Source organism: Salvelinus sp. IW2-2015, unplaced genomic scaffold (genome assembly GCF_002910315.2).
Source record: "Salvelinus sp. IW2-2015 unplaced genomic scaffold, ASM291031v2 Un_scaffold1371, whole genome shotgun sequence".
Classification (NCBI taxonomy): Eukaryota; Metazoa; Chordata; class Actinopteri; order Salmoniformes; family Salmonidae; genus Salvelinus; species Salvelinus sp. IW2-2015.
The window spans coordinates 132179-151914 of record NW_019942863.1 but is presented as its reverse complement, the minus strand read 5'-3'; the positions used below and the strand labels follow the sequence as shown (position 1 = coordinate 151914).

Genomic DNA, 19736 nt, shown 5'->3' with positions numbered 1-19736 from the left:
TTACTTAAGTAGGATTTTACTGCAGAACTTACTCACTTTCACTTGATCATTTCATATTAAGGTATCTTACATTTACTCAAGTATGACAATTGGGCACTTTTTCCACCACTGCATAAACATGTTTATACTTAAAACCACACCTTGGCGTTGCAGTGCCATGCTCTACCAACTCAGTCACACAAGTTAGAATTGTAAACTTTAGGTCTAAGGGTAGGGTTGGTTAGGCTTAGGGGAAAGTTTTAGAATAAGGGTTAACTTAGGCCTAAGGTTAGGTTAGGTTGGTTTAAGGTTAGCTTACGGGTAAAGTTAGCAAAGCTACCATTCTGAACCACACAAAATCTGCCAGTCATATATTCATACATACAGTATAAATACTTATCTCATCATTCCACACACTGTTAGCGTTGTCAAGTATGAATTAGCATTGTCAATATCGTTTGCTGGCAAGAGTACTTAGCATTTCTGAGGTAATTTGCAAACCAAGTACGCAACAATTTTACATGTAGATTAGGGTGAAAAATGTAGGCAGTCATCAGATGTCTACATGCGTCTGAACGATCAACAGATCCACATTGGCTTGATGTGTCCAAGTATTAAATGGATTGGATTAAAGGGATAGTTAAGCATTTGGGAAAGTAAGCTATTTTTTCGACTAGTAGTCTATGGGTTGAGCTAGATGATATGCGCTAATGCTATCTTATCTAACAGATTTCCGTCATTGCGCTAATGATAGTTAGCAATCGCTCCAGAAAACTACCTTGAACTTCTTTCCAACTTAAGATTTGCCAACATCTCAAACTTTGCCTCGATGAGGTCATATAGCAGTATTATGACCGCTGTGGGTAGGTGTTGATCAACATCATGCCATAACGACAGACGATTGCTCTCTTCTTCATGGCGTTCTTCCCTGTTATAACTCTTAAAGATTAGCCCCTTTTTTAAATTTTTGCCTAAAATACATACCCGAATCTAACTTCCTGTAGCTCACCCTAAAGCAAAGATATGCATGTGTGTGAAAGTGAAATTGAATGTTGGATAACACAATAGATCTGGTGGAAGAAAATACAAAGATAAAACAAACAGTGTTTTTTTTCTACCACATCTTTGAAATGCAAGAATCTCCTGGTTCAGGCAGGAAGATTACAGTCCTCTAAAAAGTTTTGCATAATTAAGGGTTAGGATCTGCTTTAGATGTATATAGAGTCTCATAAAACTGACGAATCTGTCATTGATTTTTGGGGAAGAGAGTAATTCCCCAGATGCAGATTTAACTTTGTGAATCATTCGGTCACTCACATTTTTTCGAAGTTGTCTGGCGAGTAATTTGTGTGGTTTGTCACCAAACTCAAAATATTTTTGCTTGGCGTAGAGAAAAGATTTTGCAATTTTAGCTGAGAGAATCTGATTATATTCAAATTTTAAAGAGGTAATTTTTTTATGTTTCTCCATAGATGGATGTCTAGCATTCTCCCTATCCAGTAAGTGAATTTGTCCCTCCAGTTCTACCAATTTTCCCCTGTTTTGCCTACTCCTGGCAGTCTGATAGGAGATGATACAGCCTCTCAAATAAGCCTTAAGTGTTTCCCACAATAATGCTGGGGAAGTCTYKGKGTTGTCGTTGGTGTCAAAGAAAAATGTAATTTGGTCTTTAAGATGTTCACAGAATGTTGGTTCTGTGAGGAGCTGAGGATTCAACCTCCAGACCCTCTCGTTTGGCACGATGTCATCCAATCTCAGGGAGAAGGTGAGTGGACTGTGGTCCGAGATTATAATATCATGATACCTCACATTACAGGTATAGGGGAGTAGTTTAGCATCAACCAAAAAGTAGTCAATTCGAGTATAAACATTGTGAACATGAGAGTAAAAGGAGTATTCCCTACCCGTAGGGTTAGTGATCCTCCATATATCAAATAAGTTAGAATTCTTTATGTAGGTATTCAAGAATTCACTTGAATAGGAGGTGGGGGTTCGCCGGGTAGAGGATCTGTCCAARTATTGGTCTAGCACACAGTTAAGGTCCCCTCCAATGAYCAGGTTAGTATGGGAGATATCTGGAATCAGGGCAAGGACTCTTTTGAAAAAAGAGGGGTTATCAATGTTTGGCCCATAGATATTTAGTAGAGTTACAGAAGTAGAGTGGATCTCTCCTATTACGATCACATAACGACCCTCTTTATCCACAATAGTGGTTTTATGTAGAAAGGGAATTCCTTTCCGTACCAGAATCGCTGTGCCTCTCGTTTTGGCAGAGAAGTTAGAGTGATACACTTGCCCCACCCAACTACATTTAAGTCTGCTATGACAATTATTTTTCAGGTGGGTTTCTTGCAAAAATATAATATCAGACGAGAGTGCTTTCAAGTGGGCTAGGACCTTGCCTCTCTTAATTGGTTCGTTTAAACCCTTGACATTCCAGGAAGTGAATGTGAGCCCCGCCCCCCTCTCATTTGTAGTTCCTATGGTGGCCTGCATAACATGTAACTCAATAAAAAGGTAAGAAAGCGCACCAAACCATCACAATCAGCATATGTAGCAGCTACACCCGAGCAGTATCCAACCAGCCCCTCCCCCCCTGCAAGCACCTTTACTTCCCACCCTATTCCCCTACTTTCCCCACTATTTACCCCCACGATCAACCCACCTTTAACAGGCATACACAAATAGGAGAGAAAAAAATAGAAAAAGAAAAATAATAAACACATTGTCTGGCCGATGCCAAAAAAGCACGGCGCGACCTCGAACAAGAGGTAAAACAAAAATAAAATCCCAACTATACGTTCAYCTCTCACTATCCTAGAACTTCTACTAACATRTGAACTGAGGAGGCTCCCGCGAWTAAAGTGTTCAATTAGCATCTAATAAACCTAAAGAGAATAAGTTGCAACTTAAACATATTGCGCACTTAAGCGTCATCTTGGGTCAATCCCTGAGATAAGCAAGATATAGCATCACAAGATTATATTGCTAAGCAATGCCGGTCTAAACATGAACCATCAGCAACCGACATAGACAGCAGGACATTTACATATTGTGGGTTAGATCGGAAACAAGAATTTTTCTAAATTAAACGTACCCCCCAATCAGAAAATAAATAAATAGGTTATATATATATATATATACACATACATATACACATACATACATATATATATATATACATACATACACACATACACACATATATACATATACATACACACACACACACACACACAAAAAATACATATAAAAGTATATATTTWAAAAAATATATACATATACACACACACACCCATACATATATACATATGCATATATACACATACATACATATACATACACAAACATTCATGCCCAAGAATAATAATCTACACTAATTTAAAATGTACACATACATAATAGTAACATGCTAAGAGAAAATAATTATAAAGTACAAATACTAATTATATGTACGCACACCTACACAGACACTACAGAGGGCTGGTGGGGATCTAATCGGGAGAGCGGCCCTCGGCTAAAACAAAGGCAGAACGGCACAAAACATCAACTTGCTATCCAGGTGTCTGTGTCTGCCCCTTCCCAACCATCACCCCTAGTCCCCTGCAAGCAATAAATAAATGGTATTGTAATARCAATAAATGTAAGAATTGAAAAATAAATAACGAAACAAAAAATGGGGKAATATAAGTATATTCATCCGAAAGTGTCAATGATCAAACCTGGAAGGCATCCCAAATAGGCATCGCTCTGAACACAGCCAGAATGAAAGTGATTTTAACTGAGAGCTCTGACCGCCCTCCACAGCATCTTACATGTTCGGTAGCCCTTGTTGAGACCGTTCAATACGGTTTCACCCGTTATGGTATAGTATGGATTCKATTCCATGAGCAGACCCTAACACACAATGACAAGGCACTCTAACCTGTACGGGGGATTGGCGTATGTTCCCGGATAAACTTCTCTGCGTCCAAAACCGAGGAGAGCCAAATCTTCTCACCGGAAGGCGGGGTAATTCTTAGTCTTGCAGGGAAGAGCAAGGCTGGGCGAAGATGGAGTTTGTAGAGTTTGGTCATGACATCTCTGTAGTTAGGGGGTTTATTTTCATGTTATAAGATTAATGTTATGAAGCTGCATGTCGTAAGTTAAATGTAGTGAAGTTGTACATATTATACTGGTCATTTAAAATATTATACCTGTAATTTTTCAATTGTGATCATTAAACTGAGAGAAAAATGTGTTTGATTACAAGTGTGAATATGTCAATTGCTCTTTGCTAAGAAGCTATTTTTGTTAATTTGACCATTTTATTTGAAAACAATCACAGCAAGGTACTTCATTGTTACCCAGAAATGATTTGATATTGCAATAAAAAGGGTTGCTTTGAATCTTTAACATATTGCAGGTTGACATTTATTGTCATGAATCTTTCCCTGGAGGCAGAACTGAGCCATATCCGCTAGAGCTAGATGGTCGGGCTGCAAAGTCAAAATTGGCTATATCATAAAAATTCCTAAGAATTTGTTTTTACTTTTTGGTCTTAATGTAAGGTTAGGGTTAGGCATTAGGGTTAGTAGTGTGGTTATTGTTAGGTTTAAAATGAGATTTTATGGCTGTGCCAGCTATTGACCACTCTGCAGAGCTGCGTCCATGGAAAGATTAATGACAATGAACGCCAACACGTCATAAACGAACTAGTGGCTCTTTCCATTCTATGATGCTGCTCCTTCCCAGGAGTGAAGGAGATGATAGACCACCACACACACACCCTCTGCTGCTCATAGACATGGAGAGAGGACCTGGAGCACAGAGCCAGTGCTGCCTGCCGCATTGAGAACACACACACACTGTGTCTACTGCACTACTCTGACCATAACCAGCAGCACAGGAGACACAGTGTGTGTGTTCTCAATGACTCACCTGGTTAAATAAAAGGGAAGAGAAAAACATGTGTATAAAGTAGCTGGTAGGTAGAAGAGAAGAGAGGGAACCAGATTTGTATTAGGTACAGTAGCCAATTCACAGTAGAGGGTTTATTTTCATGTTATAAGGTTAATGTTATGAAGTTGCGTGTCGTAAGTTAAATGTAGTGAAGTTGTATATATTATACGGGTCTTCACCTGGAAAATTGGTTTATTACAAGTGTGAATATGTGGACAATTGATAGTCCCTATCCAGTTCTATTGGCTCCATGCTTTACACACACACACACACACACACACACACACACACACACACACACACACACACACACAAAACACACACACACACACACACACACACACACACACACACACACACACACACACACACACACACCACACACACACTCTTCCTCTCCTTAATTTCCATTCATTCCCTCCTCCTTCCTCATCTTCTCCTCACTCCAGCCTGAGGTCATGTTTGACCAGGTCACCCACCCCCTGTCCGTCTATTCAGAGAGCATCTGTCTGGGTGGCTAAGTCACACGATCACACCGTCTCTTACCCGCACTGAACAGAAAAGATTACAAAAAAACACACTGTAAATAAACGGTCTATTTGACAAAGCTGGCCTAGCTCTGTGCACTTTTTAAAATAGGTTAAATCAAAAGGACTGAGTCTACCAAAATGTAGGGCTTTTATATTTAAACAGTTGATTTGTTGATTAGTTGAACTACTAGTGGATTGTAGGGAAAAACATGGTGTGACGTTCTAGGTAGGAGTTGGATGTTGACCAGTCCCTAGGTAGGACAGGGTGTAGATTGTCGACAGATCCTAGGTAGGAAGGGTGTGGATTGTTGACAGATCCTAGGTAGCACGGGTGTGGATTTCTCAGTAATTCTAGGTAGGAGAGGGTTGAAACATAAGTTAGAAATAGATAAAGGAGAGGGTTGGGGAAGACTGTAGTAGATAAAGGAGTTGGGGGTAAACACTAGTAAAGGAAGAAGGTTGGAGAATAGTAGATAAAGGAGAGGGTTGGGAAGACAGTAGAATAAAGGAGAGGGTTGGGGAAGACTATAGTAGATAAGGAGAGGGTTGGGGAAGATGTAGTAATAAAGGAGAGGGTGTGGGGAAGAACATTGAGCGTAGATAAAGAGAGGTTGGAGAACTAGTAGTAATAAGAGGGTGGAAGACAGGATTAAAGAGATGGGGAAGACTGCTAGTAGATAAAGAGAGGTTGGGAAGACTGTAGTAGATAAAGGACGAGGTTGGGAAGACGTGGTATGATAAAGGGAAGGGTTGGGAAGACTGTAGTAATAAGGAGAGTGGGGACAAGAGACATGTATAGATAAAGAGGGTGGAGGAGCTGTAGTAGATAAAGGAGAGGTTGGGAAAGCTTAGTAGATAAAAGAGAGGTTGGAACTGGATGTTAGTAAAGATGAAGGGTTGGGGAAGACTTGTAGTAGATAAAGGAGAGGGTGGAGAAAACATAGTAGTATAAAGGAGAGGTTGGGGAAGACCTAGTAGATAAAGGAGAGTTGGGAAGACGAGTAGATAAAGGAGAGGGTTGGGGAAGTGTAGTAGATAAAGGAGAGGGTTGGGGAAGATGTAGTAGATAAAGGGAGGGTTGGGGAAATGTAGTAGATATAAGAGAACGGGTGGGAAGACTGGTAGATAGATAAAGGAAGGACTTGGGAAGCACCTGTAGTAGATAAAGGAGAGGGTTCGGGAGAAACTGTGTTAGATACAGAGGGGAAGACGTGTAGAGGAGAGAACACTTAGTAGAAAAGGAGAGGGTTGGCGGAAGCACTGATAGATCAAAGAGAGGTGTGGGAAGAACCTGTAGTAGATTAAAGGAGAGGGTTGGAAGACTGTAGTAAGGCACTAAAGAAGAGTGGTTTGAGACACATGTAGTAGATAAAGGAGATGGCCCAGAGGCCGGTAAAGAAGAGATACAGACATACGTACATGCCAGTCTGTCCAGACACTCAGACATGGACTCCAGCCCCTTCAGAACAGTTAGTCATTCGTGCTCTCTTTTCTCCATCTAAAACTCACAGTTAGTTACCACTCAATCGTGTAAAGTCTGCTGTCTGTGCATCCTCTCTTTCATCCCATCTAAACCACCACAGTCAACTAGATTACACTCAGTCAGTGTGTAAAGTCAACCTGTTCTGTGCTCCCTCTCTCTTCTCCTCCCATTCTGAAACACCACAGTCAACTAGATTACACTCAGTCAGTGTAAAGTCAACCTGTTCTGTGCTCCTCTCTCTTCTCTCCATCTGAAACACCACAGACAGTCAACTAGATTACACTCAGTCAGTGTAAAGTCAACCTGCATGGCCACTGGTTCACATAGAAAGAAATAGCCTACATTCAAACATTCATCAACATACACTGAACACAAATATAAACGCAACATGTAAGTGTTGGTCCCATCTTTCATGAGCTGAAATAAAAGATCCCAGAAATTTCCACACGCACAAAAAGCTTATTTCTCTCAAATTTTGTGCACAAATTTGTTTATATCCCTGTAAGTGAGCATTTCTCCTTTGCCGAGATAATCCATCCACCTGACAGATGTGGTATTTCAAGAAGCTGATTGAACAGCATGATCATTACACAGGTGCACCTTGTGCTGAGGACAATAAATTCCACTCTAAATGTGCACAATGCCACTGATGTCTCAAGTTGAGGGAGCGTGCAATTGGCATGCTGACTGCAGGAATGGCCACCAGAGCTGTTGCCAGATAATTACATGTTTGTCTACCATAATGTCGTTTTAGAGATTTTGGCAGTAAGTCCAACTGGCCTCACAACCACAGACCACGTGTAACCACTCCAGCACAGGACCTCCACATTCGGCTTCTTCACCTGCGTGATCGTCTGAGACCAGCCACCGGACAGCTGATTAAACTGTGGGTTTGCACAACCTTAGAATTTCTGCACAAACTATCCGAAACCGTCTCAGGGAAGCTCATCTGCGTACTTGACGTCCTCACCAGGGTCTTGACCTGACTGCAGTTCAGCGTCGTAACCGACTTCAGTGTGCAAATGCTCAACTGTGATGAGCACTGGCATGCTGCAGAAGTGTGCTCTTCACGGATGAATCCCCGTTTCAACTGTAATGGGCAGATGGCCGACAGAGTGTATGGCGTTGTGTGGGCGAGCGGTTTGCTGATGTCAATGTAGTGAACAGAGTGCCCCATAGTGGCAGTGGGGTTATGGTATGTGCAGGCATAAGCTACGGACAACAAACACAATTGCATTTTATCAATGGCAATTTGAATGCAGATACCGGGACGAGATCCATTGTTGTGCCATTCATCCGCCGTCATCACCTCATGTTTCAGCATGATAATGCACGGCCCCATGTCGCAAGGATCTGTACACAATGCCTGGAAGCTGAAAATGTCCCAGTTCTTCCATGTCCTGTATACTCATCAGACATGTCACCCAAAAGAGCATGTTTGGGATGCTTTGGATCAATGTGTACAACAGCGTTTTCCAGTATCCACCAATATCCAGCAACGTCGCACAGCCTTTGAGTACGGCTACATGCACACAATAATGTGATTGTGGATAATCAGATTACTATAATAGTTTGATTAAAAAGTTTACATGCTTTGCAAGAAGAACAATTCCCCTAATAATCCTGTTTCCATGGACACATCTGAAATCAGGCTACCTGATGGCACTCTGATAAATGCAGAAAATCGGCAATTATAAAAAACGTTCTACCACAGCGAACATGTTATTTTTGGTAAGCATATTTGATTCTGAGTTCGGATATATAATGTTTGTATGTGAAAACTACTTTGATGTCGCTACATTCAGTTGTTCTGAAATCACTTCACTAGCAATAAAGAGAGGTTTTCAGCTGGTGCTAGCACATGCGCAGATCAAATACACCACTGGAACGCTGATTAAGGTGTGTACATGTCCTAATAATTCAAAAGATTGCTCAGAAAACCATTGGCATATGCTTACCTCAATTTTGACCTTACGCCGATTAAGATAAGCAGTGTAAGGTGTTTACATGACTATTGCATAATCTGCCTACGTTATATGGGCATTGAATTTGTGAAGGCCAGGTAGGAGAGGAGATGGGGATAAATTACTTCTCTAAAGAGAGGGATATTGKATAAACCGCTTGTGCACTCTTGCACTTAATGAGGAATATTATTTTTCTTGTTTGTACTGTTGTCAATAAGCCAAACACTTTGGTAATGACGTCATAATGTAATTGTATTGATTGTCTATGTATCTTTATAAGATTGTCATGTTTCTCCCACAGCCCTCTGTGTGAGGTCTTGTTGAGACATTGATTGCCATTGCCTGGCACGCTGAAAAAGRGCTCATACTGTATGTCAATGTCAGTGTAATTAGCGGACTGCTATGCTATTTCTGGTCTTTGGATTATGTACCAGGATCCCGCAACCCGTTTCAATTTATTTAAGGTGGAGTCCAGCCGTTGTTAATCTTTTCATAATCTGCCTACTGCCATAATCCATTTTAATATCGAATTATTAGTGTACATGTAAACATACTCATTGAAGAGGAGTGGGACAACATGCCACAGGCCACAATCAACAGCCTGATCAACTCTATGTGAAGGAGATGTGTTGCGCTGCATGTGGCAAATGGTGGTCACACCAGATACAAACTGGTTTTCTAATCCACGCCCTACTTAAAAAATTATTATTATTATTATTCCCAGTCATGTGAAATCCATAGATTAGGGCCTAATGAATTTATTTAAATTGACTGATCTCCTTATATGAACTGTAACTTAGTAAATTCTTTGAAATTGTTGCGTTTATAATTTTGTTCAGTGTACATACTACTCTGAAGAATGAGATAAAGGCTTTAGAAACTGTAAGCCTTAAGTACAACTCTACAGTACCATGACTGCTGGGGGTACGACTAGGATGTGACTATCAATATGTAGAATGTCAACACGTGTATGCACATTTTACCAACTCCTTTTGGCATCCCAATAAACAAGCTGACAGTCAATATTCGCTATTCAAGTTTATCTTATTACTTGACCAAACCACAAATTCAGAACACAACACTAAAGCTAATTGAACACCCTGTCCAAAGGTACATAACACACAACAATAACCTACATACAACAGCACCATACAACAGCCTGCTGCTCAGCTTAGACAGCATGCAGTGTGGGGCAGTGGTTGCTGCTGCAGAGATGAGACTAGTCTACATATAACTGCAACAACATTGTAGACAAGTATACAGGACACAGGCTATCTTTGGATTAAGGTCCATTTCAGAAAATCAAATATTCCTGGTGAATCACGGCCAATCACATCTGTCAGTGGGATGGCGGTGGTATGTACAGGTCTAGGACACTCCATCCCCATAACTTGGTTCAGCCCCTGTCCCAGTTCCTATCCCATCCCCTGGTCCTTTCCCTGGTTCGGCTCCTGTTCCCCAGGGGAGCCACAGATGACAGCCCTGCAGCGAAGAAACTCTTCCTCCAGCCGACGAATGGAGTCCCCCAGATCAGGACTGGTTCGCTGCACCACCATGTCATAGGCCATCCACGTCAGCTGTACTGGGAAACCACAGGGGAGATGAGGGATGGGGCAGTTGGTGTCAGTACTGGGTCGTACAGAGTATGATTTAAAACACAAGGCAGAATTTATATAATGGATGTGTGTAATTCCCTTTTCTAAATGTAATAAAAAAGGGTTGGTAGTAAATTGAATGGTGGTGGAGAGTTATCTCAGAATAACAATAGGTACATCATACAGATGCTTAATAAAGCTAGTTACCATACCTGATATATTTTCCACGTCTTCAATCATTCTCTCTAAATCCTTGTTCATCTCCATCATCTCTTCGCCCCAGTCCTCTTGATGGTCGCAGGATGAAGGAGAAGCGGCCATCTACAAACCCCATATATTCTCATTAAAATTCGAAACACTAACAACTTTACTGTAATTGTTGCAAACAAAAGCAACCACACTGTAAATGATTCATGAACGTCCCAAAATGATTGGGATAAATGCGTATACGGTAAATAAGTATAACGTATGGTCATGATAAACTAGTTTATACGTTTTCAAAACCGTTTTATTTTGGCGACATTTGATTGACAGGTTCATGTCGTTAGCTAGCTAAATTAACTAGCTAACGTTAGCTAGCTGACTGCAAACCGTTGCTAAAATGTATCCAAACAAATTAAGCAGTCTGTGAGTTTGTATCAAGTTTGGTTTAAATAACACAATTTCGAGTACCTTAATAAAATAAGCATCTTCTTAGTTATGAATATTTAAAGAAAAAATACTTACAATGCTCTAGCTAGGAGTCTCTTCCTTTTGTCTTGGTTGTTTGTTAGCAAAGGTTGCGCGCGCACTGAGGAACAAATTTGCGGATCGTCATGCCAATAAATAAATTATTACTTCGAACAATTTACATAGTAAAAACATATTTTACTGGAAAAACTGCAGATATGAAAACTTTGGTAACAGATCTGCTATAAAATCTCCCTCGAATTTTATTCTGTGGAAATTGTTAAAAGTAGTCCTTGTGCATAGTTATGTGGTTTGTTAAACTTTCAAATCAATGGTTTTTGTTTGGTATACAATTTAAAGTGATAAATGAGTCTCAGCATAATTCTGTTACCATGGAATTTCCCAGAGACAAATCGAACCCAGCCTGTCAAGAGCTGGAGCCAATGGCCATTAATTGATAAGCATTTGAAAGTGGATCGCAAAACAAAAATTCCTCATATTCAATAATATATGGGTTGTTCCACCTCAAAAAGCACAAAAAAKAGGATTTCGACCCCGGCAATCTCAGATTGTTCAGAAATAATTTCTGTAGTTAGTAACAGATACGATTAGCATTCCTGAAACATGATTTTGTTTAAATATAATTTGATCTCTGAGAAATTAAGCTAATTGATTGCACTCAAATTTACCATTTTAATTTATAGGATTCAGATAATATTCAATGAGAAATTAAGATATAGTATATATACGTCTGATTTGGACCAAACATCTTCCTACCAATGAGAAAGACACGAAGGAATCCCCCAAAATATAAAAAGCCACCCATGGACCCTCACACCAATCCCACCCCAGCAACCAGTATTCAGTATCGGTTGGCTCTCTATGTTTGACAAGTAGTATGAAGCTGTGGCTTGTAGTATTGCTTCTCCATACTATGTAATGTATGCCCCTGTAAATCTGGAGATGTATTTTTTTCCCCTGTTCAGAGAAATTAGTAATTGAAGTTGAATGCATTATTTACCATAAAGTAGGGTGAAAATACAAGGTTTTGACCACTAGATGACACTGATCCTTTGCAATTTAGGGTAGAAAACCGATAGATTTGTCTCATTGTGAAAATAAACTACATGACCAAAAGTAAGTGGACACCTGCTCGTCGAACACCTCATTCCAAAATCATGGGCATGAATATGGAGTTGGTACCCCCTTTGCTGCTATAACAGCTTCTACTCTTCTGGGAAGGCTTTCCACTAGATCAGGATTCCCCAACTGGTGGCCCGCAGGCTAAATTGTTTAATTTAATTTTTCTACATTTTCATTGTTGGACATTAATTAAAAGACTGTAAAAACTCCAGGAAATGAGCTCCAAATGATTTTAATTTAAGAAATCTGTTGCCACGTATTCCCACACATAAAAGAGAGACAAGTGATTGTATACAAATGTAAATAAGGTTTGAAATGATTATGTTTTAGTCAAACATATCTGTTTGAGCTTCTTGCAGTCAATATGCAGTCTACAAACTATTTGTAATTTTAAACTGGGTGGTTCGAGCCCTGAATGCTGATTGGCTGACAGCCGTGGTATATCAGTCCGTATACCACGGGTATGCCAAAACATTTATTTTTACTGCTCTAATTAGGTTGGTAACCAGTTTATAATAGCAACAAGGTACCTTGGGGGTTTGTGGTATATGGCCAGTATACCACGGATAAGGGCTTTGACGGTCCCACGTTGAAAGTCACTGAACTCTTAACTAAGGCCGGCCATTCTACTGCCAGTGTTTGTCTATGGAGATTGCATGGCTGTGTGCTCGATTTTATACACCTGTCAGCAACGGGTGAGGCTGAAATAGCTGAATCCACTAATTTGAAGGGATGTCCACATACTTTCTTATATACAGTGCATTCGGAATGTATTGAGACCCCTTCCCTTTTACCACATTTTGTTACGTTACAGCTTTATTCTAATAATAACAAAGCGAAAACAGGTTTCTAGAAATTAGCTCAAATTTATTTACAAAAATACAGAAATACCTTATTTACGTAAGTATTGAGACCCTTTGCTGTGAGACTTGAAATTGTGCTCAGGTGCATCCTGTTTCCATTGATCATCCTTAAAATGTTTCAACAACTTGATTGATGTCCACCTGTGGTAAATTAAATTGATTGGACATGATTTGGAAAGGCACACACCTGTCTATATAAGGTCCCACAGTTGACAGTGCATGTCAGAGCAATCGGGGGAGAAGGGCCTTGGTCAGGGAGGTGACGAAGAACCTGATGGTCACAATGACAGAGCTCCAGAGTTCCTCTGTGGAGATGGGAGAACCTTCCAGAAGGAAAACCATCTCTGCAGCAGACGAAAGCCACTCCTCAGGAGAAGGCACATGACAGCCCGCTTGGAGTTTGCCAAAAGGCACCTAAAAGACTCTCAGACCATGAGAAACAAGATTCTCTGGTCTAATAAAACCAAGATTGAACTATTTGGCGTGAATGCCAAGCGTCACGTCTGGAGAAAACCTGGCACCATCCCTACGGTGAAGCATGGTGGTGGAAGCATCATGCTGTGGGAATGTTTATCAGCGGCAAGAACTGGGAGACTAGTCAGGATCGAGGGAAAGATGAACGGAGCAAAGTACAGAGAGATCCTTGATGAAAGCGCTCAGGACCTCAGACTGGGGTGAAGGTTCACCTTCCAACAGGACAACGAGCCTAAGCACACAGCCATGACAACGCAGGAGTGGCTCGGAATGTCCCTGAGTGGTCCAGCCAGAGCCCAGACTTGAACCCTATCAAACATCTCTGGAGAGACCTGAAAATTGCTGTGCAGCGACGCTCCCCATCCAACCTGACAGAGAGGATCTGCAGAGAAGAATAGGAGAAACTCCCCAAATACAGATGTGCCAAGCTTGTAATGTTATACCCAAGAAGACTCGAGGCTGTAATCGCTGCCAAAGGTGCTTCAACACAGTACTGAGTAAAGGATCTGAATACTTTTTTTTACCCCTTTTAAACCCAATTTCGTAATATGCAATTGGTTGTTATAGTCTTGTCCCATCGCTGCAACTCCCGTACAGACTCGGAAGAGGCGAAGGTCGAGAGCCATGCGTCCTCCGACACACGATCCCGCCAATGCGTTGACACACAGCTCGCTAAACCCGGAAACCAGCCACACCAATGCGTCGACCGAAGTCAGCGTGCATGCCCCCGGCCCGCCACAAGTAGTCGCTAAAGTGCGATTGGACAAGGACATGCCGGCCAAATCCTCCCCTAACCCGGACGATGCTGGGACAATTGTGCACCGCCTCATGGGTCTCCCGGTCACGGCCGGCTGCGACACAGCCTGGGATGGAACCCGGGTCTGTTGTAGTGTCTTAGACCGCTGCACCACTCGGGAGGCCCMTGTTTTACTTTGAATAAATGACAAACATTTCTAAAAAACTGTTTTTGCTTTGTCATTATGGGGTATCGTGTGTAAATTGATGAAGAAAAAAACGAATTTAATCAATTTTAGAATAAGGCTGTAATGTAACAACATTTGGAAAAAGTGAAGGGAACTGAATACTTTCCGAATGCTCTGTAAATGTTAGTTACATGCGAGATGCTTTGTGGACTTCACCGGAAAGAGGTTGCTCTCCGGTTTTGTGATGAAACAAAGGTTGTATTTGTATGGTTGTATTTATTTGTTGTGTGGTTGTATTTATTCTGCCACGGTGTCATCTTATTGTCTTGGTCTATATATCACAGTCGCAAGGCATATGAACTAACCGGTTATAGAGCAAACAATGTAATTATCACAACAAATAGGTTGTAAAATTGCTTTTTTTCTGTCTTCCCTAGTGATTGTACCATAGGCGGAAATCCCAGGGGGGACGGGGGGGACACGACCCCCCCATCCTGGGAAAAATATGATTTGTCCCCCCCAATATATCACTGTAAACATAACTATGTAATTTCAATAATATTAATAATACGCAATGAAAGCACTTGTGCTGATTATAGACACTTAATAGCGCGTTTTTAAGTTTCACAAGATTGCGACCCCCCCGCCCTTTGCCCCACAATGATTTGATCCACTGCCAGTTCTTTAGCTTGCAAGGTAATAGAGGGTTCGTATCTACTGTCCGAAAGGCACTCAGTGTACGTAACTGACGTGAGGTAATCCAGTCAATCGCGCCAATAGCAATGTATATATTTTTTATGTTGCAGGGTTCACACACTAGCTGAATTTGCAGAGCTAGCGCGCAAACTAAAGCAAACATTAACTATCAAGCTAGCTAGTACCTATTCCATTTATGTGGCGTCGTCAAAGATGGAATATTTGCTATCGTGAGTTTATTCCAAGATTAGCATGCAGCTGTAGTGCTTCAAAGTCCTGTGATAAGGTTAGCGATAAACTGAAGTCCAAACTGAACAGAACTACACTCTCTTATACCATTGTCTTAATATATTAAATGGTCTTGTTGCAAAAGCAAAATTGTCGCTAGTGAATTTTTTTTTTTTCACCTTAACCAGGTAGCAAAGATTATAGCAAACACCACAGAAACGGAATTGGTGCTCGCTAGCTTTGCAAATTCAGCTATTGTTGGAAGCCTGCCAATATGAAACAACTAGGTTAAAATTTCAAAACGTTGCAGCATGTGTTGTGTAAATGTGTGTGTGTGCAGCTAGACCGGTCAGCCAGCCAGCCAGCCAGGTAGAAAAATGTCAGAAAAAAGTAAAAAGACGGACATCAGAGTATTTTTCAGTACACCAAACGCAAAGTAAGACCTCTAGTAGCCTAATATCTCAAAGACCAGTTGATAAAATGTTCATAGAAAGAAGTGAAATGCTAATGGAATGTTTCAACATGATGTCATAGAGCAGAGCAGGCAACAGATGGCACACAGACAGCAGAGCTGGGGACAGATATGCAGGGACAGACTGGCAGAGACAGGGAGTCTCAGGTAAGTTTTGTTGAGTCTTTGTTTGGCAACATTATGAAAGGTTCTCAATTTTTTTGATTTGTAAAATAGGGACAATAATTGGAAATGCCATGGTACCCCCACTCTCAACTTAAACTGGTGACTAAACTAAGATTGTTACGGCAATGGTATTGCTGTTGTGATTAATTGTGTAGTTTTGGGTACCGGTAGTTAGGAGTACAGCAAACACCTTATTTCTTTTCTAGGAGACAGACTGTGAGTCAGTGAGGGTGGTGAAAGGGAAAGAGCAAGGGAGAGAGACTTCAGAGGACAGTGTCACAGCCACGGCAGGACCAGGTGTCACCCTTGTTGCCAGCAGCACCAGTATAGGGGACAGTGGCACAGCATCGTCCAGTTACCCTCAGTGATGACACAAGACCATATCAGCCCACCCACAATTTATAGAACCGCAAACTCTTGCAAACAGAGTGTTGACGTTTCAAGAGAGAGGAACACTGCACTGATAAGGAACACTGCTATAACTATTATTATTAGTAGTATTATAATGATTTAAACAAGTTGGGACAACCCTTCAGTTAACTACTGTACCTAACAATTATCCAGTAGTAGTGATTATGGTCCCTCAATATACATTTAACATATTACAACATAGTCTATGTGTTACAGCACTACTTTTGGTGTCCCCCTCAGGAATTGCTCCTGAGAAAATGTCATGTAATTGTCCCCTCCAAGGTTGATATCAGATTTTCGCCCCTGGATTGTACCCGCTACTGATTGTGTGGTCATCCTCACAGTTCATGCCAGTCCTCCATGAAAGAAATTCAGTTTGTCCATCTCTTAGCAACCTAATTCTTCAAACCAACTCTGCTTGAATAGTCCAACAAGTGGCCACTCTCTGATGCAATCCCTATGGTGCAATTCTCATAAAGACTTTTCCTACAAGCCCAAACCTTTGATGGAAAAATGGGCTAGGGACTAAAATATTGTGACAACCCTAATAGAACCCAACACCCTTACCATGCACAAAACACTATACAGTGTGTGTTTGGGAATTTTACCATTGAAGACCCTTAGACGCCATAACATTGAAACCATTAGTCGTACTGTAGATTAAAGCTGCCGGCATACTAGGTTCTGTTTGCTCCTAGCAGAACTCGGCTAGGCAAAGCAAATGTCTGTGCCTCGCATACTCCCTTAAAAGACCTTCGCTTGAAAAATGAGAAAAAAACAGCAACATTACTGTTTGTTCCTATTGAGATGCAACAACAAAGCCAGTATACAGTACACTGCCTCATAATCAAGAAATCTTTTAGTCACGTAATTTTACATCTAACTAAGATGTTTGGTGCAGTATTTCTCAAGTGAAAAACTGTGCATGAAAACTAGTCGTCTCTCATTGAATGACAGCAAACACTTAGGGTAGTACACTTCAGGTACCGAACTTCGACTTGCCCCAGGAAAAAAAAATTATGTACACGAACAGCGGGAAAAGCCCCGTGGAACACCAAAACTAACAAAAGCGTCATATTTGCTCAAACTGTTTTGACTGGGAAGAATGTGTGGTTAACTTCTTCACCGAGAATAATMTAACAGTACCTAATCCAGACTTTTTTGAGGGGACTAACCACACACAAAGAGGGGGGGGGGACAAATTGAATTGCTTTCATGGAGGACTAGCTTGAATTGTGAGGACGATTTGATGTTCTACCCAAAGTTGCAAAGGAAATGTTGTGATGTATTTAATAAACACATAAAACTAGGGCCGGTTTCCCAAAAGCATCATTTTAAGGCTAAATGCATTGTTGAACCATATGATCCCATTGTTCTAAGATTAATTTAGCCTTAACCTTAAGATGCTTTAAGGAAACCAGGCCCAGCAAAATGATAAAAGTGTGGTGATATTTTATTTTTTTATTTCACCTTTATTTAACCAGGTAGGCCAGTTGAGAACAAGTTCTCATTTACAACTGCGACCTGGCCAAGATAAAGCAAAGCAGTGCGACACAAACAACACAGAGTTACACATGGGATAAACAAACGTACAGTCAATAACACTATATATAGCAGGATATAGCAGGAACAGCGGCATCTACTGGTCAACAACTGGTAATATCACACTACTTTATGGTAAATAAAGCAAGTGACTTCAATTAGTTATTGAAAAACACATTACCAGATTCACAGGGAATACATTACATAGTATGGAGAAGAAATACTCCAAGCCGCAGCTTCATACTCTTTGTCAAACATAAAGAACTGATACTGTATACTGTTTGTTGGGGTTGGAATGGCATGGGGTGTCGGGGTCCGTGGGTGGCTTTAGACTGCTTTGGGGGGATTCGTCATACTCATTTGTAGGAAGAAGTTTGTTCCAAATTGGACGTTGGTACTATATTTATTTAATATTATCTGAATCCTATACATTTTAAATAGCCAATTTCGGTGCAATCAAATTTCTTGGAGATTTAATAACATTTCAACAAAATAATGTTTCAGGAATGCCAATCTTGCCTTTTTAACTACAGAAACAATTTCAGAACAATCTGATGGTGGGTGTCATGGCTTGCTGAAATGACATGGAACACCTCATACAGAGCATTCGGAAAGTATTCACGCCGTTTGACTTTTTCCACATTTTGTTACGTTACAGCCTTATTCTAAAATGGAGTAAATTGTATTTGTTCCACATCAATCTACACACAATACCCCATAATGASAAAGCAAAAACAGGTTTTTAGATATTTTTTAAGAAAAAAAACGAACAAAAATATTACATTTACATAAGTGTTCAGACCCTTTACTCAGTACTGTGTTGAAGCACCTTTGGCAGTGATTACAGTCTCGAGTCTTCTTGGGTATAAAGTTACAAGCTTGGCACACCTGTATTTGGAGGATTATCCCATTCTTCTCTGCAGATCCTCTCAAGCTCTGTCAGGTTGGACGGTGAGTGTCGCTGCACAGCTATTTTCAGGTCTCTCCAGAGATGCTCGATCGGGTTCAAGCCCGGGCTCTGGCTGGGCCACTCAAGGACATTCAGAGACTTGTCCCGAAGCAACTCCTGCGTTGTCTTGGCCATGTGCTTAGGGTCGTTGTCCTGTTGGAAGGTGAACTTTCACCTCAGTCTGAGGTCCTTAGCGCTCTGGAGCAGGTTTTCATCAAGGATTTCTCTGTACTTTGCTTGGTTCATCTTTCCCTCAATCCTGACTAGTCTCCCAGTCCCTGCCGCTGAAAAACATCCCCAAAGCATGATGCTGCCACCACCATGCTTCACTGTAGGGATGGTGCCAGGTTTCCTCCAGACGTGACGCTTGGCATTCAGGCCAAAGAGTTCAATCTTGGTTTCATCAGACCAGAGAATCTTGTTTCTCATGGTCTGAGAGTCTTTAGGTGCCATTCTACCATAAAGGCCTGATTGGTGGAGTGCTGCAGAGATGGTTGTCCTTCTGAAAGGTTCTCCCATCTCCAAGGACGAACTCTGGAGTTCTGTCAGAGTGACCATTGGGTTCTTGGTCACCTCCCTGACCTAGGCCCTTCTCCCCTGATTGCTCAGTTTGGCCGGGCGGCCAGCTCTTGGAAGAGTCTTGGTGGTTCCAAACTTCTTCCATTTAAGAATGATGGAGGCCACTGTGTTTTTGGGTACCTTCAATGCC

General features: G+C 41.1%; 1 protein-coding gene across 1 annotated transcript; it reads right to left on the bottom strand.

The window, feature by feature from the left end:
- Positions 1-9922: 9922 nt before the first annotated feature.
- syce3 (synaptonemal complex central element protein 3) lies at positions 9923-11288 on the bottom strand. Its single transcript, XM_024138001.2, has 3 exons — positions 11219-11288; positions 10705-10813; positions 9923-10479 (listed from the first exon to the last, which is right to left on the bottom strand). The coding sequence occupies exons 2-3, from the start codon at positions 10811-10813 to the stop codon at positions 10313-10315; spliced, it is 276 nt and encodes a 91-aa protein (XP_023993769.1). The 5' UTR covers positions 11219-11288; the 3' UTR covers positions 9923-10312.
- Between the last annotated feature and the right edge of the window lie 8448 nt (positions 11289-19736).

What these genes read in the sequence shown, in the direction of transcription:
- syce3 (XM_024138001.2), bottom strand. Translation starts at nt 10,813, where the DNA reads ATGGCCGCTTCTCCTTCATCCTGCGACCATCAAGAGGACTGGGGCGAA. An exon ending in AGACGTGGAAAATATATCAG is followed by an intron (nt 10,480 to 10,704) that starts GTATGGTAACTA and finishes GTGGTTTCCCAG; the next exon opens with TACAGCTGACGTGGATGGCC.